Source organism: Panthera uncia, chromosome C2, assembly GCF_023721935.1.
Source record: "Panthera uncia isolate 11264 chromosome C2, Puncia_PCG_1.0, whole genome shotgun sequence".
NCBI lineage: Eukaryota > Metazoa > Chordata > Mammalia > Carnivora > Felidae > Panthera > Panthera uncia.
Window position 1 is genome coordinate 28455156 of NC_064810.1, and position 27157 is coordinate 28482312.

Consider the following 27157-nt stretch of genomic DNA (forward strand, 5'->3'; position numbering starts at 1 on the left):
TTTCTTTCTTTCTTTCTTTCTTTCTTTCTTTCTTTCTTTCTTTCTTTTTTTGAGAGTTGTGCATTCTTAGTGGCATTGAGGGTTTTTACTTTTATGGAAAGCTTTAGGAGCAAGTGGAGAGGTATAAACCATTGTTAGCTTTTCATTTGCTATTAGCAAGTAGACATGAATCATACATGGTTCACACCTTCCAAATTGATAAAACTTGGCAAGAGCGGTTAAGTATTCCAACTTTCGATAACTACAGCCTGCTGGTGGGAAATTATAGAGAAAAATGAATCCACATAAAAATAGAACGTAAGAGCTGGAAAGAATCTCAGAGGTTGTTTGTTCAGGATTTTCCAAAGACATTACCAACCCCCAGGCATGTTATGAGCATGTAAACATCGGATCAGTGTCATGATCAGGATCTGCCAGAAATGTTTCCAGAGCCAAAGGGGCTCTATTAAATGGGAAGCAATTACAAAGGCTGAATTAAAAAGCTTCCTGCAGTTTTCTTCAGCAGGAGGTTTATACTAACATGCATAGAGAATTGCTAGGAGAGACAGGCAATATGCAGGCTTTGTCAGACTTATTTTCTTGTAGACCTCTTCTGTCCAGAAAACATCCTGTGGGATTCCTTTTCTTCAGACCTCATGTTGGGGATTGCTTTTCTGGTTTCATTGCTCTTCCATATAAATGAGAAAATTGTGACCCGGTGTGAGCATAAGTATTATGTAAGGACATAAGTGAGAGCTAGAGTTAAAATCCTTAATTCTCAATTCAGTGTTCTTTCTACCTTGTTCACATTTCAAATTCAGAGGTAGAAAGTGGAAAGAGACAAATACATAAAGTGGGAAGCATTTTCAATATATATGTGTGTGTGATAATATTTCAAATTTAGTAATAATGTATATATTGGAAATATCCATATTATATACATAATATATAGTGTGTATAGATGCTATCTACACTTCATGTATTATATATAATGTACAGACATATATACTGTATCTCTTTGAATGTGTATTTGTAGGAGAATTGGGGGGTGTACTCATGGAACTAAATTCTGTGTTTATTTTATCTAATAATTTTATTCTGCTATATTTACTAAAAAGATACAAATAAAATTCTTAATTTATGATATATTAGTAAAGACTGCTACAAATGGATTGTAGCCATATAGAGTATTCTAACCTCTGATAAGATTTCCAGGCAGTAGATTTGCTTGTGAATCTTTAATTTGAATTATCATGTAATTAAAATAAATATAATGTAAAATTATTTGAAAAGTCATTTTTAAGTTATAAAGATCCTGAACTATAATTATAATAATTATTATAATACATTGATCCTTTAGTTCCTTTAGTGATTTGAAAGCTTTGTGTGCTATTTGCTTGAAGTCTAGTTTCTAATGTTTTCTTTCTCAAATCTCAGGTTATCAAGCTGAGCTATGGAAAGATGTTTTAAAAGAAAGAAAAGAAAAAAGATTTCTCAGGACCACTGTGTTTTTGGATACTACTGCCACAAAACCATTCTGCAGTAAGTTAACATTTTCAACAAATGAACAAATAATTAGTTTTATATACTAATTTATATATTCTCCAAAATGTTCTTTCTACCCACTCCAATTTCATCATGTAATTTCAAGGAACTCTGAAATTTGTTGGAGCCAAATTCAAATAAGGACTTGATATTTTAGATAGAATGAACATATGCTTTGGGCAATATTTTCCCAAAGAAACAATAAAGTCTGTTTGTTCTTTTCCTCCAAATTTGCCTGATTATCCTTCCCACCTTTAGAGTTATGTCAACATATACCAGATTATAGAGTTCAAGACATCTGTCTACACTATTAATATCCTTTGGGAACTGAACCTAAACTATATAAATACAAAATGTATAAGTAAATAATAACCTCCCCTATATATTTAGAGGCAAGAGAAAATTCAATGAACAAGAGAGAATCTCTTAGAAATATATTAAATAATTAGACTTATGAGGAGCTATTTTAAATTTTATTCTGTTTAAAGGTGAAAAGCTGGTAGTTGTTTATAAATAAAGGTAAATCCTATTATAAGAAGAATCTTACGAGAAGTTTCAAGTCACTGCCATTGACTTTAGTTACTGATGGATAAGTACTTAAAATCGATTCTCGTATTTAAAAGTATTTTGGGGGCTCCTGAGTAGCTGTCAGTTAAGCATCCAACTTTGGCTTAGGTCATGATCTCGCAGTTTGTGAGTTTGAGCCCTGCCTTGGGCTCTGTGCTGACAGCTCAGAGCCTGGAGCCTGCTTCAGATTCTGTGTCTCCCTCTCTTTCTCTCTCTGCCCCTCCCCTGCTCGCACTCTTTTTCTCTCTCTCTCTAAAAAATAAATAAACATTTAAAAAATAAATAAAAAATAAAAGTATTTTTAGGGCTGTTAGTGTTAATATTTTGCAGACACAGTTGCTATCAATTTTAAGATATTATAATTTTTAAAATATTTTAAAATAATTTTTAAAATATTAGTGTTATATTGTACCATTTGGAATTAGGCCTATTATTTAATTAAAATTTTTACTAAATTAAATTTAGATTCAAATGATATAAGAAATACAGAGAGCTCCTGTGTACACTTTATCCAGTTTTCCTCAATGTTAATATTTTGCAACATAATATAATTATAATATAATATCACCACCAGGATATTCATATTTCCCCAGGCACTCCTCTGTGTGTGTGTGTGTGTGTGTGTGTGTGTGTGTGTGTGTGTAGTTCTGTACAATTTAATCATACGTTTAAGGCTAGTATCTGTCACTACAGTGAAGATCGTGAACAGTTCCATCACCACAAGGATCCTTTGGGTGATACTTTTATAACCACATATACCATCCTGTCCTGCTTTTCTAAAATTTTGTCATTTTGCTCTTAATGAGAGAGAACAAGCTGAGGGTTGATGGAGGGAGGTGCATGTGGGATGGGCTAGGTGAGTGATGGGTATTAAGGAGGACACTTGTGATGAGCACTGGGTGTTGTATATAAGTGGTGAATCACTGAATTCTCCTGAAACCAATATTGCCCTGTATGTTAACTAACTAAAGTTTAAATTTAACAAAAAGAAAAAAAAGAAGATACAATAAAAAATAAATAAAATTTTGTCATTTTGAAAATGTTACATAAAGGGACTCATTCAGTATGTGACCTTTTAATTGCCTCTTTTTTTTTTTCACTCAGCATTCTCTGGAGGTTTAGCCATCATTCCTTTTTATTGCTGAGTAGTATTCCATGGTATATATGTACTACAGCTGGTTTAATTGTTCATCTCTTGAAGGACACGAGGGATATTTTTAATTTTGGCTTTATGAATAAAGCTATGAACACTTATATACAAGTTTTTGTGTGAATTTAAGTTTTTATTTCTCCAAAGGCCTAAGAAATGCACTTGCTAGGTCAGAAGATAATTAACTTTATAAGAAATTGACCAAGTGTTTTTCAGAGTGCTGTATCATTTTGCAATCCCCTCAGCAAAGTATGAGTGATCCAATTTCTCTGATTTCTTACTAATAATTGGTGTTGTCATTATTTAAAAAATTATTCATTCTAATAGGTGGATAGTGATGCCATATTGTGGTTTTAATTTTTGTTACCCTGATGGTTTATAATAATGAATATCTTTTCTGTATATCCTCTTTGGTGGAACGTGTGTTCATATCCTTTGCCTATTTCTTAACTGGATATTTTATTTTATTTTATTTATTTTTATTTTATTTTATATTATTTATTGTTTTTTATATTTTACATCCAAATTAGTTAGCATATAGTGCAACAATGATTTCAGGAGTAGATTCCTTAGTGCCCCTTACCCATTTAACCCATCCCCCCTCCCACAACCCCTCCAGTAACCCTCAGTTTGTTCTCCATATTTATGAGTCACTTCTGTTTTGTCCCCCTCCCTGTTTTTATATTATTTTTGTTTCCCTTCCCTTATGTTCATCTGTTTTGTCTCTTAAAGTCCTCATATGAGTGAAGTCATATGATATTTGTCTTTCTCTGACTAATTTCACTTAGCGTAATACCCTCCAGTTCCATCCACGTAATTGCAAATGGCAAGATTTCATTCTTTTTAATGGCCGAGTAATACTCCATTGTATATATGTATACCACTTCTTCTTTATCCATTCATCCACCCATCGATGGACATTTGGGCTCTTTTCATATTTTGGCTATTGTTGATAGTGCTGCTATAAACACGGGGGTGCATGTGTCCCTCCAAAACAGCACACCTGCATCCCGTGGGTAAATGCCTAGTAGTGCAATTGCTGGGTCCTAGGGTAGGTCTATTTTTAGTTTTTTGAGGAACCTCCATACTGTTTTCCAGAGTGGCTGTGCGAGCTTGCATTCCCACCAACAATGCAAAAGAGATCCTCTTCCTCTGCATCCTTGCCAACATCTGTTGTTGCCTGAGCTGTTATTGTTAGCCATTCTGACAAGTGTAAGGTGGTATCTCATTGTGGTTTTGATTTGTATTTCCTTGATGATGAGTGATGTTGGGCATTTTTTCATGTGTCAGTTGGCCATCTGGATGTCTGCTTTGGAGAAGTGTCTATTCATGTCTTTTGCCCATTTCCTCACTGGATTATTTGTTTTTTGGGTGTTGAGTTTGATAAGTTCTTTATAGATTTTGGATACTAACCCTTTATCTGATATGTCGTTTGCAAATATCATCTCCCATCATGTCAGTTGCCTTTTAGTTTTGCTGATTGTTTCCTTTGCTGTGCAGAAGCTTTTATTTTGATGAGGTCCCAATAGTTCATTTTTGCTTTTGTTTACCTTGCCTCTGGAGACGTGTTGAGTAAGAAGTTGCTGCGGCCAAGGTCAAAAGGTTTTTTTCTGCTTTCTCCCTGAGGATTTTGATGGCTTCCTGTCTTACATTTAGGTCTTTCATCCATTTTGAGTTTATTTTTGTGTATGGTGTCAGAAAGTTGTACAGTTTCATTTTTCTGCATGTCGCTGTCCAGTTTTCCCAGCACCACTTGAAGAGACTGTCTTTATTCTATTGGATATTCTTTTCTGCTTTGTCAAAGATTAGTTGTCCATACGTTTGTGGGTCCATTTCTTGGTTCTGTATTCTGATCCATTGATCTGAGTATCTGTTTTTGTGCCAGTACCATACTGTCTTCATGATTACAGCCTTGTAGTACAGCTTGAAGTCTGGGATTGTGAGGCCTTCTGCTTTGGTTTTCTTTTTCAAGATGGCTTTGGCTATTTGGGGTCTTTTCTGGTTCCATACAAATTTTAGGATTATTTGTTCTAGCTCTGTGAAGACTTCTGGTATTATTTAGATAGGGATTGCATTGAATATGTAGATTGCTTTGGGTAGTATTGACATTTTAACAATATTTGTTCTTCCTATCCAGGAGCATGGAATCTTTTTCCATTTTTTTGTGTCTTCTTCAATTTCTTTCATAAGCTTTCTATAGCTTTCAGTGTATAGATTTTTCATCTCTTTGGTTAGATTTATTCCTAGGTGTTTTATGGTTTTTAATGCAATTGTAAATGGGATCTATTCTTTGATTTCTCTTTCTGTTGCTTCATTGTTGGTGTATAGGAATGCAACTGATTTCTGTTCATTGATTTTATATCCTGCAGCGTTGCTGAATTCATGAATCAGTTCTATGAGTTTTTGGTGGAATCTTTAGGGTTTTCCATATAGAGTATCATGTCATCTGCGAAGAGTGATAGTTTGACCTCCTCCTGGCCGATTTGGATGCCTTTTATTTCTTTGTGTTGTCTGATTGCAGAGGCTTCCAATACTATGTTGAATAACAGTGGCGAGAGTGGACATCCCCATCTTGTTCGTGACCTTAGGGGGACAGCTCTCAGTTTTTCCCCATTGAGGATGATATTAGCATTGGGTCCTTCATATATGGCTTTTATGATCTCTAAGTATGCTCCTTCTATCCCTACTTTCTTGAGGGTTTTTATCAAGAAAGCATGCTGTATTTTGTCAAATGCTTTCTCTGCATCTATTGAGAGGATCATATTGTTCTTATCCTTTCTTTTATTGATGTGATCAATCACGTTAATTGTTTTGTGGATATTGAACCAGCCCTGCATCCCAGGTATAAAGCCCACTTGGTTGTGGTGAATAATGTTTTTAATGTATTATTGGAGTCGGTTGGCTGATATCTTGTTGAGGATTTTTGCATCCATGTTCATCAGGGAAATTGGTCTATAGTTCTCCTTTTTAGTGGGGTATCTGTATGGTTTTAGAATCAAGGTAATGCTGGCTTCATAGAAACAGTTTGGAAGTTTTCCTTCCATTTCTATTTTTTGGAACAGCTTCAAGAGAATAGGTGTTAACTCTTCCTTAAATGTTTGGTAGAATTACGCTGTAAAGCCATCCAGCCCTGGACTCTTGTTTTTTTGGCAGATTTTTTATTACTAATTCGATTTCCTTACTGGTTATGGTCTGTTCAAATTTGCTATTTCTTCCTGTTTCAGTTTTGGTAGTGTATATGTTTCTAGGAATTTGTCCATTTCTTCCAGATTGCCCATTTTATTGACATATAATTTCTCATAATATTCTCTAATTATTGTTTTTATTTCTGTTGTGTTGGTTGTGATCTCTCCTCTTTCATTCTTGATTTCATTTATTTGGGTGATTTCCTTTTTCTTTTTGATCAGACTGGCTAGTGGTTTATCAATTTTGTTAATTCTTTCAAAGAATTAACATTGACCTGTTCTACTGTTTTCTTGGTTTCGTTAGCATTAGTTTCTGCTCTAATCTTTATTATTTCCTGTCTTCTGCTTGTTTGGGGTTTTATTTGCTGTTCTTTTTCCAGTTCTTTAAGGCGTAAGGGTAGGTTGTGTATCTGAGATCTTCCTTCTTTAGAAAGGCCTGGATTGCTATATACTTTCCTCTTATGACTGCCTTTGCTGTGTCCCAGAGATTTTGATTGTGGTGTTATCATTTTTATTGGCTTCCATATACTTTTTAATTTCCTCTTTAACTGCTTGGTTAGCCCATTCATTCTTTAGTAGGATGTTGTTGAGTCTTCAAGTATTTGTTACCTTTCCACATTTTTTCTTGTGGTTGATTTCGAGTTTCATAGCGTTGTGGTCTGAAAATATGCATGGTATGATCTCGATCTTTTTATACTTGCTGAGGGCTGTTGTGTCCCAGCATGTGGTCTATTCTGGAGAATGTTCCATGTGCACTGGAAAAGAATGTGTATTCTGCTGCTTTAGGATGAAATGCTCTGAATATATCTGTTAAGTCAATCTGGTCCAGTGTTTCATTCAAAGCCATTGTTTCCTTGTTGATTTTCTGATTAGATGATCTGTCCATTGCTGTGAGTGGGGTTTTGAAGTCTCCTACTATTATGGTATTACTATTGATGAGTTTCTTTATGTTTGTGGTTAATTGATTTATATATTTGGGTGCTTTCACATTTGGCACATAAATGTTTATGATTGTTAGGTCCTCTTGGTGAATACATCCCTTGATTATGATACAGTGCCCTTCTGCATTTCTTGATACAGTCTTTATTTTAAAGTCTAGATTGTCTGATACAAGTATGGCTACTCTGGCTTTCTTTTTTTTTTTTTTTCTTTTTTTTTTTTTAACGTTTATTTATTTTTGAGACAGAGAGAGACACAGCATGAACGGGGGGAGGGGGGACAGAGAGAGAGGGAGACACAGAATCGGAAGCAAGCTCCAGGCTCTGAGCCATCAGCCCAGAGCCCGACGCGGGGCTTGAACTCACAGACCGTGAGATCGTGACCTGAGCTGAAGTCGGACGTTTAACCGACTGAGCCACCCAGGCGCCCTCTGGCTTTCTTTTGTTGACTATAAGCATGATAGATGGTTCTCCATCCCCTTATTTTCAACCTAAAGGTGTCTTTAGGTCTAAAGTGGGTCTCTTGTAAACAAATGTATCTTGTTTTCTTATCTATTCTGTTACCCTATGTCTTTTAATTGGAGCATTGAGTCCATTGACATTTAATGGGTGAGTACTGAAATATATGAATTTATTGCCATTATGATGCTTAGAGTTTCTGGTGGTGTTCCCTGGTCCTTTCTAATCTTTGTTGCTTTTGGTATTTATTTATTTATTTGTTTGTTTATTTATTTATAATTTCATCTTTTTTCCTCTCAGAGAGTTCCCCTTAAAATTTCTTGCAGGGCTGGTTTAGTGGTCACAAACTCCTTTAATTTTTGTTTGTCTGGGAAACTTTTTATCTCCTTCTATTTTGAATGACAGCCTTGCTGGATAAAGAATTCTTGGCTGCATATTTTTCTGATTCAACACATTAAATATATCCTGCCACTCCTTTCTGGCCTGCTAAGTTTCTCTGGATAGGTCTGCTGCACACCTGATTGGTCTTCCCTTGTAGGTTAGGGAGTTTTTTCCCCTTGTTGCTTTCATGATTCTCTTCTTTCCTGAGTATTTTGTGAATTTGACTATGATGTGCTTTGCTGATGGTCGGTTTTTGTTGACTCTAATGGGGGTCCTCTGTGCTTACTGGATTTTGATGTCTGTATCTTTCCCCAGGTTAGGAAAGTTTTCTGCTATGTTTTGCTCACATAACCCTTCTACCCCTATTTCTCTCTCTTTCTCTTCTGGGACCCCTATGATTCTGATGTTGTTCCTTTTTAATGAGTAACTGATTTGTCTAATTCTTAAATCATGCTCTTTTGCCTTAATGTCCCTCTTTTTTCTGCTTCATAATTCTCCATAATTTTGTCCTCTATATCACTGATTCTCTGTTCTGCCTCATCCATCCTTGCCCCTGAGGCATCCACCCATGATTGCGGCTCAGGTGTAGCATTTTTTATTTCATCCTGACTAGTTTTTACTTCTTTTATCTCTGCAGAAAGGGATTCTAATCTATTTTGAACTCCAGCTAGTATTCTTATTATCATGATTCTGAATTCTGGTTCAGATATCTTGCTTGTATCTGTGTTGGTTAAATGCCTTGCTGTCGTTTCTTCGTCCTCTTTTCTTTTGGGGTGAATTCCTTCGCTTTGTCATTTTGAAGGGAGAAAATGAATTAATGAGGTAGAAAAATTAAAATTAAAAAATATTAAAATTAAAAAATTAAAAACACACTCATACAAAAATCGAATAAATGATGCTAGATCCTGGGTGTGTTTTGGTTTTGGTGTTGACAGTGTTTGAGAATTTGAAAAAAATGAAAATACTGAAATAGACTAAAATGAAATGATGGAAGTAAAATAGAATTTGAAAAAAATTACACAAAAGTAAAGAATATAGTAGAAAAAATTAAAGAAATATATTTTTTAATAGAAATTAAAAGTAAAAACTTTTTTCTCTTTCTGTATTCAAGAAAAAGAGGTGAAAAAAAGAAAAAAGAAAGAAAATTGAATAGATGGACCTGCTAACAGATTGAAATAGTACTTAAATTACTTCATTTCCCCCTAGAAGTCAGACTATGAAGCACTTTATAGTACATATACTGAGCAAGCGGTGACACTTGTGTTCTTGAAGAGCTTGGTCAGCCCAGTTGGTCGGGGCTTAGTGTAACGGCTCCCTTATCCACTAGATGGCACTGCTAGCCTACTGGGGTGGATTGTTGTGGCACTTGTAGGTGCATATGCGCATGTGTGGGAGCAGTGAAAATGGTGTCACCCAGCTACTCAGTCTCTAGTATTGGAACTCTTTTCTCCCCGATCAGCAATCGTGCACCCGTCCTTCATCTTCAGCTTCTGTCCACTCGCCACTTCCACACCATCAGTGACCAGACCCCAGGCAGCACCTCCCTCCAGAGTTTTGTCTCAGATGCCACTGCCTTCCCCATCCCCCCACTTCTGAGGTACTGTGGCTTTGACCTGCTCCGCCCCTCTGCAGAGGGTCTCACAGAACAATAGTCGGGTGCCGGCCACACCCAGGAATGCTTGCGGGATCATGCTGCTGCCGATGCCCACTAACTGCGGCTGGGTGCTAGCCCGCCCCAGAAAAAGTTCGTGAGACAGTGTAGCAGCAGCACCTCAGGGGTATGAAAAATAATAACACACATCTGGCACCAGGCTTCACCCCTAATGACTTTGTTCCAGCACCAGTGAATGTGGCCCTTCTCTGGGGTCTGCTGGGCATAGGTGGCCTCACAGCCTCTAACAAACGTCCTTCCAGCAGTGGAACTGCTTCTCTCCAGCAGTGGAACCGCTTCTCCCCTTGTAGCCCGAGAACCTGTCGGACCCCACTCTGCTCCTGGGGATTCACCCTTTCCACCAGACCACTGCCAGGTATTGAGTTGCAGAGTTGCAGACTGTGATCCCCTTGTTTACAGTCTTAATGGAATTTAAACCCTCTCCTTTCTCCTTTCTCCCTTTTTAGTTCAGTCCCTGCAGCTGTTTCCAATTTTCCACTTTCTCTCCAGCTGCTTTTAGGGAGGGGTGCTTTCCCCTTATTCTCCCCCACCATGTCCGTCCTCTCTCTGCATGCAAAAGCAGTTCCCTGCCCTCCATGTTTTCTCTCTCCCCAAGTTCACCTCTCCATGCCACGTACCTGCTGAATTCTGTGGTTCAGGTTGTGTAGATTGTTGTGTTAATCCTCAGATTAGGTTTCTAGGTGTGCAGGATGGTTTAGTGTTGGTCTGGCTGTATTTCATGGATGTGAGACACACAGAAACTTTCCATGCTGTTTCACCATCTTGGCTCCTCCTCCCAGTTTTCTGAAGTTTAGTTATGAGATGACATGGTGAGGATTGGTTTAGTATCCTGTTTACGTTCACTCAGCTTCTTGAATCTTCATGTTAGTTTCCTTCACCAAATTTAGAAAGTCCTCAGCCATCAGCCATCATTTCTTTGAATACTCTTTCAGCCTCACTCTCATTTCTCTCTTTTTGATATGATGATAACACAGAAATTACATCTTTTGTTTTAGTCCCACAAGTGTCTCAGGCCCTGTTAATTTTTTCCCCCTAAATCTCTTTTCTCTACATTGCTGAGATTGAGTGCCAAATTCCAGATTCACTGATTTCTATCCTTTATCATCCACTCTACCGTCAGGCACATGCAATGAGTTATATATACATTACTGTAGTTTTTACTTATGTAATTTCTACTTTCTTTTCCAGTTTCTATTTTTTTGCTCAGATTTTTCTATTCATTTTTTTCGAGAAACTGACTTTGAAGCATTTTTATAATGGCTTCTTTGAAATCCTTGTCAGATAATCCTAGCATCTGATTCATCTCAGTGTTGGCATCAATTGATTTCCTTTCTCACCAAAGTTGTGATTGTCTTTGTTCTTGGTATAATGGGCAATTTTCAATAATGTTTTGAGCATTTTGTCTATTATGTTGGAATTTGAGTCCTATTTAAATCTTTTATTTTGAGCAGGCAGCTATTGTTTAGATTTTAGCTTTATTCTGAGACTATGGCTTCTTAGATGTATAAAAGTTCAGGATTTTTATAGTTGCCTGGTGACTTCCTTCTTTTTTTCTTTGTACATAAAATTGCCTCCTGATTTTATCTGATTCTATCACAACAATTTGTCTCATAGACCCCTTGAATCTGTGTCTTCTTTTCCATCTTGAATATTATGTTCTATAGTATTTTATTTCACTTGTTGTTTAACAATTAGTATTTATTATGGATGCTATTACATCAAATACTCTATTTACCAGTTGTTTTTCTACATTTTATCTGGCCTTCTTCTCCCTCCCCTACTTCTTCCTTTTGGGTTTAACTTCTATCTTACTGAGCTCCTTTACTTAGCGTCATGCCTCCTGTGCATGGAAGCTGATATGCATCCTCTGTCTCCATGCTAAATCTAGTTCCCAGGTCGTGTAGGGATCCAGGGCTTCAGTCCTCCTTATGTTTTGCCTTTATTTTCTCTTCCTTTCTGCCTTGTGATATTTTCCCTGCCTTCATCTGAGCTTGGTTTTGTATTTAATTTATGGATTGTACAGTCATCATTTCCATGTACTTGTAACATGAGATGGGCTTTTTCTGTGACATCTTAATATGTCACACTACCAGAAATCATCTGAGAGAGTCTGAACACCTACTTTTCTGGGTGAGGTGAAACAAAGTCTTTTGTCTAAAGCTGGGGAGTCACTTCAGAGTAAGAAGTGGTTCTTCAGTCTCTTGTGTTAGAATTTCTTGAGGTCCAGTGGTAAATAAATTATCTTATTTAAGGTGGTACTAAGTAAGCATCAGGCATAAAACAAGAAGTTAACTCTTGTCTGTTCAGTAGCAACATTTAACACCTAGCCTGCATGGTTTTACTACATGTATTTCTCACAAGATAATTTCATACATTCCATGTTCTGTTTTTATATGTTTTCTTCTAAGAAATAGTTCACAGTACAGGGACTAGTGTCTACCTCCCTTATATAAAGTATGATGGAGATGGACTGTACATTCTAGTCCATAAGTTACAATATCACAACAGGATTGGGATAGAACTAAAAGAATGGGTATTGCCTTACCCTGGATTGCAGCCAAATGTAGCCCACTTGGCTGTTATTGGTACTATGGAATGGGCATCTAAGCAATAATGGCATTGTGCTTGAAATATAGGAGGAAGAGTGGATATTGATGTTAGTTGGTAAAAGGGGTAGATGTAGTGCATACTTAAAAATATCTCTTTGATGTGAATTTAAATCTTCCCTCTGGGTATTTTCTGTCCAGATGTGTTACTATTTTCTCATCATAGAAATGAAAGTGTCTTAAACTTGCTTTCTTAGCTAATCTTCTAGCTCATGTTTGGAAGTGGTAGCAATGGGATCTTGAAGCAGTCTGTCCTGTGATTTTGGGGCAGTGTTTCTGGCTGAGCCTTGTTCTCTGGCCCTGAATGATTGTTTGAGCTACATATTCCTTAATAAATTCTTCTGTGCTAAAAAAAATCTCACAGGGAGTCAGAACTTTCTCTATAGTTCAGACAACACTGAGTATGGGGGTGAGTTCAGTATCCTTGCCTCTGAAATATGTATCAATTTTTAGCTGGGCATTTTTTTCTTCCTCTTTTATTTTTTTAAATTTAAATCCAAGTTATTTAACATTTTATGTAGTAATGGTTTCAGAAGTAGAATTTAGTGATTCATCATTTACATTTAACCCCCAGTGCTCATCCTGATAACTGCCCTCCTTAATGCCTGTCAGCCATTTAGCTCATCCTCTCACCCCATACCCCTTCAGCAACCCTCAGTTATCTGTATTTTAGAGTCTGTTATGATTGACCCCCTTTCTATTTTTATCTTATTTTTCCTTCCCTTTCCCTATGTTCATCTGTTTTGTTTCATAAATTCCACACATGAGTAAAATCATATGATACTTATCTTTCTCTGACTTATTTCACTTAAGCACACATAATACACTCTAGTTCCATTGACATTGTTGCAAATGGCAAGATTTTATTCTTTTTGATCACCGAGTAATATTCCTCTGTGTGTGTGTGTGTGTGTGTGTGTGTGTGTGTGTGTGTGTGTGTGTCAGTGGACATTTGGGCTCTTTTCACAATTTGGCTATTGGCAATAGTGCTGCTTTAAACGTTGGGGTGCATGTGCCTCTTCGAATCAGCATTTTGTGTCCTTTGGATAAATACTTAATATTGCAATTGCTGGGTCATAAGGTAGTTCTATTTTCAAATTTTGGAGGAACCTCCATACTGTTTTCCAGAGTGGCTCCACCAGTTTGCATTCCCACCAACAATGCAAAAGGGTTCTCCTTTCTCTGCATCCTTGCCAACATCTGTTGTTTCCTGAGTTATTCATTTTAGCCATTTTTACAAGTGTGAGGTGGTATCTCATTGTGGTTTTGATTTGAGTTCCCTCGTGATGAGTGATGTTAGGCATCTTTTTAGGTCTCTGTTAGCCATCTGGATATCTTCTTTGGAAAAGTGTCTGTTGATGTCTTTTTCCCATTTCTTCACAGGATTATTTGTTTTTTGGGTGTTGAGTTTGACATGTTCTTTATGGATTTTGGATACTAACATTTTATCCGATATATCATTTGCAAATATCTCATCTTATTCTATCGATTGTCTTTTAGTTTTGCTTATTGTTTCCTTCACTATGCAGAACCTTTTCATCTCAATGTAGTCCCAATAATTCATCTTTGCTTTTGTGTCCCTTACCTCCAGGGATATGTTTAGTAAGAAGTTACTGTGGCCAACATCAAAGAGGTTGTTGACTGTTTTCTTCTCTAGGATTTTGATGGTTTCCTGTCTTACAATTAGGTCTTTCTTCCATTTTGAGTTTATTTTCGTGTATAGTGTAATAAAGTGGTCCAGGTTCATTCTTTTGCATGTCGCTGTCCAGTTTTCCCAACACCATTTGCTTAAGAGACTGTCTTTTTTCCATTGGATATTCTTTCCTGCTTTGTCAAAGATTAGTTGGTCATACATTTTTGGGTCCATTTCTGTATTATTCTGTTCTATTGATCTATATCTATTTTTGTGTCAGTACCATATTGTCTTGATGATTACAACTTTGTAATACAGCTTAAAGTATGGAATTGTGATGCCTTCAGCTTTGATTTTCTTTTTCAACATTACATTGGCTATTTGAAGTATTTTCTGGTTCCATACAAATTTTAGAATTGTTTGTTCTAGCTCTGTGAAGAATGCTCATAAGGGGTTACAGTGAATATGTAGACTGCATTGGGTAGTACTGACATTTTAACAACATTTGTTTTTCCAAACCAAAAACATGGAATGTTTTTCCCTTTCTTTGTGTCGTCTTCAGTTTTTTTCCCATAAGTGTTATGCAGTTTTCAGTGTACAGATATTTTGACTGGGTATTTTGAATAAGAGCTACTATGAGCTGGGTATGTATAAAAATACTTAATTTTACAGTCATTCCTAAAAAACAATGAAATTGGGAATTATATTTGTCAAGCAATTTTAGCCAAGACAATTCCTCAGATAAATATGGAAACTTATCATATTTATTTTAGGTGTGCTACTGAAAAATAAAAATTGTTTCATTGACCTAAACTATGATTTTTTTTGGTTTGCACACCAGTTAGTATTCTCTATTTGGCCAGCTCTTTACCATACCCATGACTTTCTGGCAGGTTTTTCCATTTCTCATTTTCAAGTCTAGTTAAAAATTGACAAAATGAAAATATATTACCCATGTACAAAGTGCCTCTTGATATTATGTGCATATATAATATGTGTCTAGATTACATGTATGTAATTACATGTGTTACATGTATATTACATATAATACATATATTATACACACATATTTACAAACACATATATATATCTGTATAAGTACCAAAAATAAGTAGAAAATAATAATAATGTCAATTGCATTCTATATTTTTTGTAGGCTATTATTTTGTTCTCAGTATAACTGTTCTGGATAACAATATGAAAAATGGCTATATTACATTTAAATTATTAAACCAGCTTGGAATGGTTGAAGAGCCAAGAGTCTATGAGTAAGTATAATTTAGTAATTTTTTTCTTTCATAAATTAAATGTTTGTTTTCTTGAGCATCCACTTTGGAATATAATACATATAGTGTAAATTTTTTCCTCCAGAGAGTCTTAAAATATTAAATATTAAAATATCTCAGGTGTTATATTCTAATTCATTCATTGTCTGCAGAAAGATGTGGAATATGAAGTGTACTACTTAACTTCTTTATGTCATACACACCTAGGGACTACAAACATTAGGAAAACTTTTTTTTTTCTCTTTTGATTGTCATTCCTGTGTTCTTCTTCTCAAACTACCTTGCCTTCTATTTCTCTCTAGTTTTCAGGCAACATTGTATTCACAGTGATATGACCAAATGTCAAGTAACTTCTGTCAGTAGAGCGACCCAGTTTCAGTATTTCAGAGAAGCACTTGCAGCTACAAATCCTACAAAATAGAAGAGGGTTTTTTTTACTTAATCTTCTATTTAGCTTTTTGTGTATAGATGTATGTTACATATACATATTTTAAAAGTTATCTAATCATCTCAAAGAATGTTCTCAGCTTGAATTTGTTGAAGGTATACCTGTCTATTTCATAAGTTCTCAAACAAGGAAATTCATTTTCTGGTAAATAAAAGAATGGTATGAAGATGCATGCTACTATCAAAATTGTGGTTTCTTCAGGGTGCCTGGGTGGCTCAGTTGGATAAGCGTCCGACTTCAATTCAGGTCATGATCTCTCGGTTTTTGAGTTCGAGCTCTGCGTCAGGCTCTGTGCTGACAGTTCAGAGCCTGGAGCCTGCTTCAGATTCTGTCTCCCTCTCTCTCTGCCCCGCCCCCGGGCCCCCATCTCTCTCTATTGAAAATAAATAAACATTAAAAACATTTTTAAATAGTAGTTTCCAAACTGCTGTGCTAGACTTCTAGAAATCTATTAAATAATGTAACTTTTTGAAAGGCTCACAGGTAACATATCTAGTGATGCGATAAAAGAAACACTTTATTTTATTACACCTGGACTTACAACAGTTTGGTTTAAGTTTAGACTGATTACTGATGACATCATTCGAATTTCAGGAAGCATAGTTGGTATATCCAATGTTTACTGTTGTCACAGTCTAGGAAGTTACAATACCTGAATTGACTAAATCTAGTGTGTGATGGGATTCAGACTTGAGTACATCATGACATCCAAATTTATGCAACCATTAAAGTGAACCAGGGAAAAGTCTCTGCATGCTTATATATTTGCATATTAGTGTCACAAATAATGGCAGTGATGTATGTAATTTTACAGTATTATTATGAACCTTTGTTTAAAATCTAAAATAACAAAAATATACAAAGTAGCCATAGCTCATAATAAACAAAGTTTGTTTTGTAGATAAATCTTTAACACCTTAAAATCCACAAAGAAAATAATAGTAAAAGAAGTATATTATGATCAAATAATGAGAACCTGTGTACTGACATAACATAGAAACTATTTATAGTATCATGGGATACTAAGGCCACTCTTGGAAATAACATTCTGAGTCATAAGTCAGAGAAAATTTTTTTAACTGTGAGATAAATGTATTTTTAATATTAGAGCCTTACCAAATTAGTTTTCATAAAATTTTTAAAGGCTTTGCAGATAATTTAGTAGTTGGATGAAACTTGTCCTGAGTGAGCATCAATTATTTTTGTTTTTCCCTTTTCTCAACTTCTTTTCAGTCACCCAAAGACTATTAAGTAAATCAAACCAGGATTTCAATCTAAATTCTTCATTTACATCAAGGCCCATATTTTAATAAGAGAAACTTCAAATTCTTTCCACCTAATTCTCAGTACGATTGACTGGGTTATAATAGTTATTTTGTAATAGTTTATTGCTTTATGTTGCTTAAAATAGTGTATGTATGTGCCTATCTGTGCACACACATATGCGTATGATCCTTTATTTATTTTTCTAAAACATATGCTTTCTTTGCTTTTGAATCCACTTATTCAACAGGGTTATTCAGCATCACTGAAACTTATTCAGGCATTTCGCTAAATAATGGATACTCAAGCTAAAATAGCACTGTTACAGTTCTTAAGGAAGTCACAGAACACTGAAGGAGACTGATGAGTAATTACAGCTTTGAGTAATAAGTTCTATAGTAGCAGAATACTTATGTGCTGTGGGTGTATGAAGAAGATGCAAGGAAACATTTAGAGGAGAGATGTTGCAATCAAGGAATGGAGACAGTGTTTTCAAAGGCATGGAGATAGGAGAGTACCTGAGTTCAGTAACAGCTCACAGACTACAGTCCTAGAGAAGTTGTTTCCAACTTGTTCAAAAGGCAAATTGTGATTCTTCATTTCCTTTATAAACGTCATTGTGTATGCAGAACACCATGAAATATTGATATATTTTATTCACGTCCTTGAATTAGTGCATTTTTCATGAAGGATGATATATTCATGACAAATCTGTCCATCTATGACTGGACAAGGGCTTTATTATTTTTCTATTAATAATTCTTTGCTAATAACTTTAGTCATGCTTTGAGATTTAAACTGTTTCAGAAACCAGGGAAGTCAGAGATTTTTAAATGACCTTTTGTTTCCCTCTTCAAAATTAAAATAGGAAGATTTGCTTACTGTAGAAAATGTGTCATATTATACAGTAGAAAATGAGAATCATATATAATTATATCATCCAGGGATGTTCACATTTACTATGTGGTCTACAACTATGTCTCCTCTTCCTTTACCTCCTCTTTTTCCTCTCTTCATTCTGGTATATACCCTTGTGCACACACACATTATTTTCTTCATTTAGCAAAATTAGGATCTTACCACAAATGTGTTCTGTATCCTGATTTTTATACTGAATGCTACAGTGCAATCATTTTTTGATGCCGCTAAATATTACTCACACGTTATAATATGATGCTAAATATAATAATATATAAATATAGGATTTTAAACAAGAGGTATCAATTTTGGACGTTCTGGTTGGAAGGATTCCCCCAGAGGATGAGTAATGGAGAGATTAGAGTGGCATGTGTCCAAAGAGGTGGCTGTTTTAATAATTTATGTGAGACATGATGGAGGTCTAGACTCAATATGTGGAGGTGTTTCTTCCTTTTTTTTTAGGATTTAGGATAGATATTTTTTATGATTAATTAAATATGTGAAAGTTAAGTAAAGAAACCAGTTTTAAGATAACTAGTTAAATTATGATGCCATTTATTGAGCTAGGAAGTCATGGAGAGGAGCCAGTTTAATCATTCAATATAATTTCTTGAAAGCTTCTATAGGCCAATAACTGTACTAGAAATTAGGGATACCATTCTGGACAAATTAGATTGCTGTCTTTACATAACTTCTGTCTAGTGCAGCAGATAGACTTTACACATACATAATACAAATAAAATGATGATGTTCATCATTCCTCTATTCAAACAGAGGAATCTACATTGAGCAGGGAATTTGCTAAGTGCTGAAGATACTGTGATGAGAAAGATAGACATGGTCCTACCCTCTTTAAGCTTAAAGCCCTAATGAAATATATAACAGTTATAAAAATTAAATAAAACTACATAAAATCTGAAAAATGTCTTGAGGCAAATTATAGTGTGCATGGAAACGTTAAATAAGGGACATGAATTAGTGAGGTCACTAAAAGTTTCTCTGAGAACATTTTATATTAGTTGAGACCTAAATGAGGGGCAAGATTGATTTTCTTTGCTATATTACAGGACAAAGTATCAACAAATGCACAGATCCTGAAGCAGGAGGGAACATAGCCCATTTCAGGATCTGAAGGAATTTTCTAATGTCTTAGAATGGAGGCAGGATCAGCAAGAGAGATATGAGAGAAGTAGAGAGCCCCTGGATTTTGTAAGAACTAGAACTTGTAGGGCATATTTTGGGATTTATATTTTACTCACTGAGCAAATGAAAATCACTAAAGGGTTTTAGTTGGGGCAGTTTGGTTGGAGCCGGGTTGGATTTTCATTTTGGAAAAACAATTTGACCACAATGTGTTGACAAGGAAAAAGACAGGATGCTGTTGCAAGAATATAGGAAAGGAACAGTGGTGTCTGAGTGCTTGCTGTGGAAATGTATGAATTCAAAGCAGATTCAGGATATTTAGTAGGAATAATCAGTAGGAATTTATGATAGATTGGATGTAGGGATTGAAAGAGGGGGTGATATCAAGGGCGAATCCTAGTTGTCTAGCTTGGGTAATAGGTAGTGGTGCCATTTAAAATAATAAGAAAATTTGTTAGTTGTAGGTTTTATTTTTATTTATTTTTATTATTTATTATTATTTTTTGTGTGTGTGAGAGATGGGTGTTGGGAAAGATGTCATTTAGATTTGAACCCTACTGAGTTTTAGACATCCTTAAGGTATGCAGGTACACATGGTGAAAAGCCATAGATATCAGCAAACAGAGCTCAGATAGAGGCAGAGGTTTGGTGGTCACGAGCAAATAGTTGGTATTTGAAATCATTGAAGTGGATGTGAAATTGTAGGGAGAGATAGCACGTTCCCATCTGGACATACTGACTCTGAAGCATCTCTGAGAAATCTAGATAACGTCTTAGAGATATGAACAATGACATTATATTCCATGAAAGAGGAGGTAATATCAGTTCCTGGGGGGAATAGATATGGGCTTTGAGGAGAGTAATGACAACCTTTTTGGAGCCCAGCTGTTTCGAAGAATCAAAAGCAGGAAAGAGCAGGGATAAATATAAGATGGCACAAGAGCTGGAGACACCACTGGTTGCCCCTCAGCTGTTTTACATATGATTGTTGCCTTTGCTCAAGCAAATCATTGTCACCTTGGAGGAAATTAACACGACAGATTTTTAAATTTTTTTTTGCTCTCTCCTCTTTTCTCTTTCCTTCCTTCCTCCTTTCCTCTTCCCCCTCCCCCACCTTCCTCCTACTCTCCCTCCCTTTCTTTCCTCCTTCTCTTACTTATCCTGCTCCTCCTCCTCCTTCTTCACCTTCTTTGGAGTTTCCTTTGTAGTCAAGCAGATCCATATTGATCTGACTCCAGGCCCCCCTATGTTTCTGGCACATAGGGGTGAGGAATTTGAGTAGAGTGATGAAGAAGAGCATTGACGTGGCTGTGTTTGTTTTGCATTCACTAGCTTTGGAAAGTCATTTGTATGCTCTGATATTCAGTTTTCTCATCTGTAAACGGCAATACTAATAGTACCTAGTAAAGGGAGTTGTCAAGATAGTTAGATAAGGTCAAGCATGTCAAGCTTCATTATAGTTCTGGGTACACTGTAAATGCTCAGGAAATTGTACTTATTAAATTCTACATTTATTTTTTTCCTTTTGAATCTGAAGCTTTTGTAATAATTCACAAATATTTGACAAAATGGCACAGATCAATTAAGAATTATTATTTCAGTATCCTGTCCATTCAGGGAACTGTAATAGTTGTTACGGTGTCTAAAACAGGAAGCATAAAATGATTCCTGTAATCTTAGACAAATGTACAATCTAGACACCAAGTCAGAAAGACAAGATGCCCCACTTTTTTTCTCAAAAAGTGTCCCCAAATAATTTTGTATGAGGATACATATATTATTATTTTATTTTGTTTCAATTTATTTTAATAAATACTTCACAAATATGTTTTGGCTTTTTTTCCTTTAAGATTGTTGTTTCTATACTACATTAAGATTATATTGACTTTAGAGTTAAATTAAATTTTAAATTACTAATATGGTGAGCATATTAAATTTTCTGTTTAGGAAGAACAGATCATTTTATCAACTTCAAGAAGTCAAGATTCTTGCTCAGTTTTCAAATGATGTTGTAAATATTTCAGGCATTGGTTTGGGATATTTTCAGAGCTCAAATTGGCAATGTTTCCAATATAATTACAACATCCACCGTGTCATGGTACAATCACTTACCTATCCAGAAAGGTAAGAAAACTAAATTTTGATTTCAGTATATTATCTTTTAAACTTGAAAATACCAGTATGCTAAGAAATGGCGTAAGAATTCATATGTTCAGATATATGTTTATTGTGTATTTCAGATTATATTTTACACAAATATTAGAATATCTAGAAGGTGAAAAATGCACTTTTTAAATGAAAATTAGTTTGAATGAAGTTTAGTTTGGAGTCACATTACCTAGGCAAAGAAAAAACACAATCATTTCATTAGACACAATAAAAATGAAAAATGTGAGACAAATATCTGCCTTAGAAGTTGATCAATAATTTCTTACATATACATATATATTTATAGATTGGTTGAGATTCCTTTTGTACAATTCTTTAGATGGGGTTCAATGGCTGAAAACTCTATCATGAAGCATATCGTCATAGAAGATAGAAGTCATCAGGACTTTCAATGATTTTTCTCTTTATTTTTATTTGGGAAGAGAAAAAAATCCATTTTTATCTATTATATATCGGAGTCTAGACATCACTGGAGATTCAACCCTAGGAATATATTGACATCAGTGAAGCTCTAGCATATATACAATAACAGCAGGAGGAAAGTCTGACTCCTATGCCTTGGTTTCTCTGTTACATCACAAATATCTCCATTACACAAAAATGTGATACTATCCTGATTTGATGGGGATATTTGAAGACGATAGACTGTATCAGTATTTTTCTTTGTCCATTTAATATGCTTTTCTTAGTTCCATGTTCTCACAACTGGAGAGGTTTTCCTACTATCCTTGTGCCCATGATATTGATGTACATGTTCACCATGACAGAATTCATATTCCCACAGAAACACCTCTGTGAAAACATTAAGAACCACTAAGACCCCTTTAATGAGCTGACCATCTGTCAATTTGGATATGTGAGATGTGAGTTGTTCCAACTGTGAGTGCCAACTGAGAGTCAATAGCAATGGGTTTGTGAATTGCTAGCACTTTTTTAGTTGACTGTAGATCTTTCCTTTTATTTCTCTTTATTTTTCTGTATTTGTATATTTGATTCTCCAGTTACCTTTATATGAATGTTGAACAGAGTAAATAAGAAGTTTTGGAGAATAAAAATAATAAATGACAAGACCATGCATTTAGATGAGGTCTATATTAACAGAGGAAAACTGGAAAGATTGTTTGAAGTGTAAATTATTTTGTAACTTTTGGTATGAGAATATTTAGTCACTCAGAAGTCAATAATTAAGATGTCATTATAGTGGAAAAAATCTCAGGGTAATTCTACTTTTCTTTGCCTTTGATTGAAATACCTACCAAAAATACCAAAATATTTGAAATTTTCAGCTAGAAATATTAGTGATATTATTACCTGCCAGAGTATACCAAAGACAGAGAGACAGACAGACAGACAAACAGACAGACACACACACACACACACACACACACACACATTAGGGGGTAATGTTTAAAGGACTAGTCTCAAGATTTGTAATCTTCAACTGATCTCTGTATTTATTATCTTAAACATGCAAATCTTCTGGTAAACATAAGAATGCAGACTATACTTGTGTTTCCAAAAGCTAGATTTTAAAGGGACCAAACTTGTTGCACCATCATAGCCTCCTAATTTCCCCCATTAATACTCCTCTGAGCTTAAGGAAGGTATGAACAGAGAAGTTTAGAGGTTGTAATTTTATACCTTCCTTCTGGTACTTAAGTGTAAAGAATTCATATTGTCCCTGAATAAAGTCTTTTCCCTATATATCACAACTGGAAAAAGAAAAAGAATTTTCTCTTCAGTCTAGAAGCATATAATGTAAGCTTTGGCCAGATACCAGGTATTAGCTAGAACCTTTATACATAAAATAGCACAGAAGCTCAAGATGAGAAAGAGAAATTTAACTACATACACAAGGACAATAACAGGAAATAAGGATAATCCACCCTTTGTTTATATGGGCAAATGATAGGACTGGATATTGCTTTTATCATTTAAGCAAAAGTGAACAGGAAAAACACAAAAAACGATAACAACAACAACAGTGACAATGACGACAACAAAATGCTGCCTATTTCAGCATAAGCAACATAGAAAAAAAGATCTAACAATCAAGATTTAGAAATAAGGTTGACCCTTTAAAAGATTTATTATAGGAAATAGATGGAAATTGTACAAATCATTGCTTGGTGTTCTTAATAATATTTAAGAAAGCATTAATTCATTAAAGAACAAGAGAAGAGCACTTGTTTGTGATTATGAAACAGCTGACTATGATGCAGAGTGAGCTCACAGTTAAACTAAAGACAGTATCAAGTTTAGTATCAACATTAAAAATAAAAAAATAGAATTGATCACTAATGTAAAAAACTCATTTTATAATAATTTACAGAATAAGGTGATATACATAATATAAAAGATTGAGGAACAATTGTTGGGAAAAAATAATTGAAATGCAAAATATAGCTATCTGGTGTTGTTGAAGAGGAGACACAACAGAAGAACTAAGTGCAGATGTGATACAAGAAAACTGTCTTCAAAAGAAGATACGGATCGCAAATTGATAGAGTAAACTAAGAACCAGAAACTAAAAGAGACCAATCTTTAGACTCACTCTTATATATTTTATTTTTTAAAATTTGGTGATAAAGAAAGAATTCTGCGGGTTCCTGGGTGGCTTAGTTGGTTAAGTGTCCAACTTCGACTCAGGTCATGATCTCACAGTCCATGAGACCAAGCCCCACATCAGGCTCTGTGCTGACAGCTCAGAGCCTGGAGCCTGCTTCAGATTCTGTGTCTCCCTGTATCTCTGCCCCTCCCCCAGTCATGCTCTGTCTCTGTCTCAAAAATAAACATAAAAAAAATTTAAAAGATAGAATTCTGTGGGGCACCTGGGTGGCTCAGTCTGTTAAGTGTATGCCTCTTGATTTCGGCTCAGGTCTTAATCTCATGGTTTGTGAGATTGAGCCCCTCATCGGGCTCTGCACTGACAGCATGGAGCCTGCTTAGGATTCTCTCTCTCTCTCTCTCTCTCTCTCTCTCTCTCTCTTTTTCTCTCTCTCTCTCAAAATAAATACATCAATAAACTTTTTAAAAAAAGATAGAATTCTGCAAGTGTTCAAAGAAATCTTCATAGAGTGGAAGATTAAATGTTGTAGCAACTGACGTGTCCATCAAATGGATGAATGGGTCACTATATGTATGTGTGCCTATGCGTATGAATGTTATTCATCATAGAGGAAAGAAGAAAGAAGGACATGCTGCAGTTTGTGACAACATGCATGGACCTTGAGGACATTATATTAAGTGATATAAATCAGGGAAGCATAAATACTGTATCACTTGTGTGTGGAATCTAAAAAAGCCCAACTCATAGAAATAGACACTTGAATGGTGGTTACCTAGGCCTAAGGGGCAGATAAAAAGGTAAGATATTGGTAAAAAAATACAAATTTCCAGTTATAAGATGAATAAGTTCTGGGGTTATAATGTATAATGTAGTGATTATAGTTAACAGTACTGTATCATATACTTGAGAGTTGCTACGAGTAAATCTTAAATGTTGTCTACCAAAAAATGGTAATGGTGGTAATTGTTTTGTAATATATAAGTGTATCTAATCAACATGTTGTATATCTCAAACCTACGCAGTGTTATAAGTCAGTTGTATCTCAATAAAGCTGAAAAAATAATTAAAAAAGATATCTTACAAATCAGTAATAAAAGGATGAATATATTACGAGGATAAACAGACAAGGACACAAAAGAGAAAGTGTACAAACTACAAAAATGATCTGAGCTTTTTATTTTATGTTTTATTTTTCTTTTGTTGTATAAACAATGTGTAATGAAGATGTAAACAAATATACTTTCTAATAGCTGTGGACATTCTGCCAAGTGCTTCCCCCTTACCTGTTTCACCAAATGGCTTATTCATTAAAGACCTTATCCCTGCTGCTCAGAGTTCACATGAAGCAAAAGGCAAACTCTGTCACCACCCGCTCAGTTGTCTATTGTTTTTTTTTTTTTTATTATTGTTGCGGTGGTAAGAGCTCTTAACATGAGATTTACATTCAACAAATTTTAAGTGCACAATACGATAATGTTTACTATAGGCACAATGTTGTATAGCAGATAATACAAACAAGCGAACTCCCTACTACAAAAGACAGAAAATCCAACTACAAGTCCCTAAAGATAAAAGGGTCATGTAGCCAGACATATCTGAAAATCCCATGGAAGATATGGCTCCTGGTTTGGCTGCATTCAAAGAACAGTTCTGTGCTAGCTCTTGGCTTTACCATTCACATTGCTTCATACTCTGTCTATAGAATACCAATTTGGCTGCTACTTGATTCCAAGTTCTAATCCCATGAGGATGGGTGGAGAAAAGATTTTAAGGTCTCCTTGCATCTCACTGACTTTGGGCAAGTACATACCTTTGAACCTTACACTGTGGTCAAGGAAATAGATTCTTCTGATTGGCCAGGGAAATAAGTCCTTTGGTTTATGCTTACTCTGAAACAAGATGGAATCAAATTCAATCAAAGTTTATATATTGAGAGTGGGATAAAGAATGATAAAGGTAATATTATCAAAGAAGATTATATTACCTGAAAGGGAATAGATGCTTGGTGGCAAAAATAACAGGACACTACAGAAAAACTGAAAATATTTTGATAAATCGAGCAAAACATTAATTGAAAGTACATTGGCTTGTAATGTATCCTACTAAAGTTACATATTGGTTTAACAAAAAAAAAAAATCAAAATTTGTTTGCCAGATGCAATTAACCTGTGAATGAAGGCAAAAAATGAATATTTAAGTGGGAGTACTCAAATTCAGATTTTTCAAGATACTTTAAACAATTTGGGGGTAAGTTAGGTTTTTTAAGTGGTTATATTTATTGTTCTGGATGGCTACAACGTAATATTTTGCCTGTAAAACAACTTGAGATTGAACATTGTAGTAACTCCTCAAATAATTTCCTCCAGTATATCTTGGAGGGCTTATAAATACATTTAGACATTTTGTACTTTTTCAAATTAATTAAATATTTTGATCAATAATTTTGTAGCTTTTGCCTGAATGCTTTACTTACTTCCTGATAACTTCTCTAGTTATTTAGTATTGCATTTAGTTGAATGGTTTCAAGATTCTTTTGAAAATACTATACATGGAACTTAAATTTAATGAGAGCATTTAAGTTAGGAAAAGGCAACAGTACTGTCTTCAACTTAAAGAGTAATCTTAGAAAACCCATTTACAGTTACATTATTTGTGCTAAAGTCTTCAACCTTGCATTTGTGTCTTTGAAATTGCCTGGCTGAAGGCCGACCCGTGCAGTACTTTGGGGGAATGTGAGGATTGGAACTCTAGAACTCTGAAGGGTGTTTACAGGTAGCAATTTTGACGTAACTCATTTTACATTTTCCCAAAATTTGTTCATCCTTCTTGAAACCTGTCCTCCATCTTCAATATCCACATCCCACTTTTTCCTATGTCCCCAAATGATGTTCTCTAGGTCACTGTAATTTTGAGAGGTGATATGGGTCAGGAACTCCAAGACAATGTCAACTGTGTGAGTAGTGTATGCATATAGTGTTTCTATATGTAATGTAAGCTACACCTCATATAAGAATTAAGTAGTTTTAGGATGACTGGAAATGAGCTTTTTCCTTTCTGTTCTTTTCTGTTCTTTTCTTTGAGAGAGCAAGAGAATTGGGAAAAAGGGCAGAGGAAGAGAGAATTAAGTAGTTTTAGTATGACTGGAAATGAGCTTTTTCTTTTCCCTTTCCTGTCCTTTCATTTTCCTTCTTTCCCTTCTTTTCCTTTCCTTTCCTTTCCTTTCCTTTCCTTTCCTTTCCTTTCCTT

At 35.2% G+C, this 27157-nt stretch overlaps 1 protein-coding gene across 3 annotated transcripts in view; it reads left to right on the forward strand.

Moving 5' to 3' along the window:
- LIPI (lipase I) overlaps positions 1-27157 on the forward strand; it is a 67209-nt gene that overhangs the window by 31659 nt on the left and 8393 nt on the right. For 2 of the 3 annotated variants that reach the window (XR_007457214.1, XM_049627995.1), the window contains exons 7-9: positions 1417-1521; positions 15272-15383; positions 21121-21297. Coding sequence is in view for 2 of the 3 variants with exons in the window: in XM_049627995.1 (XP_049483952.1) it covers positions 1417-1521; positions 15272-15383; positions 21121-21297 (394 nt within the window). In the remaining variant the exon portion in view is untranslated. Of the gene's footprint in view, positions 1-1416; positions 1522-15271; positions 15384-17362; positions 17714-21120; positions 21298-27157 lie in introns of those variants that run through there. The other variant, XM_049627996.1, reaches the window with a different exon arrangement.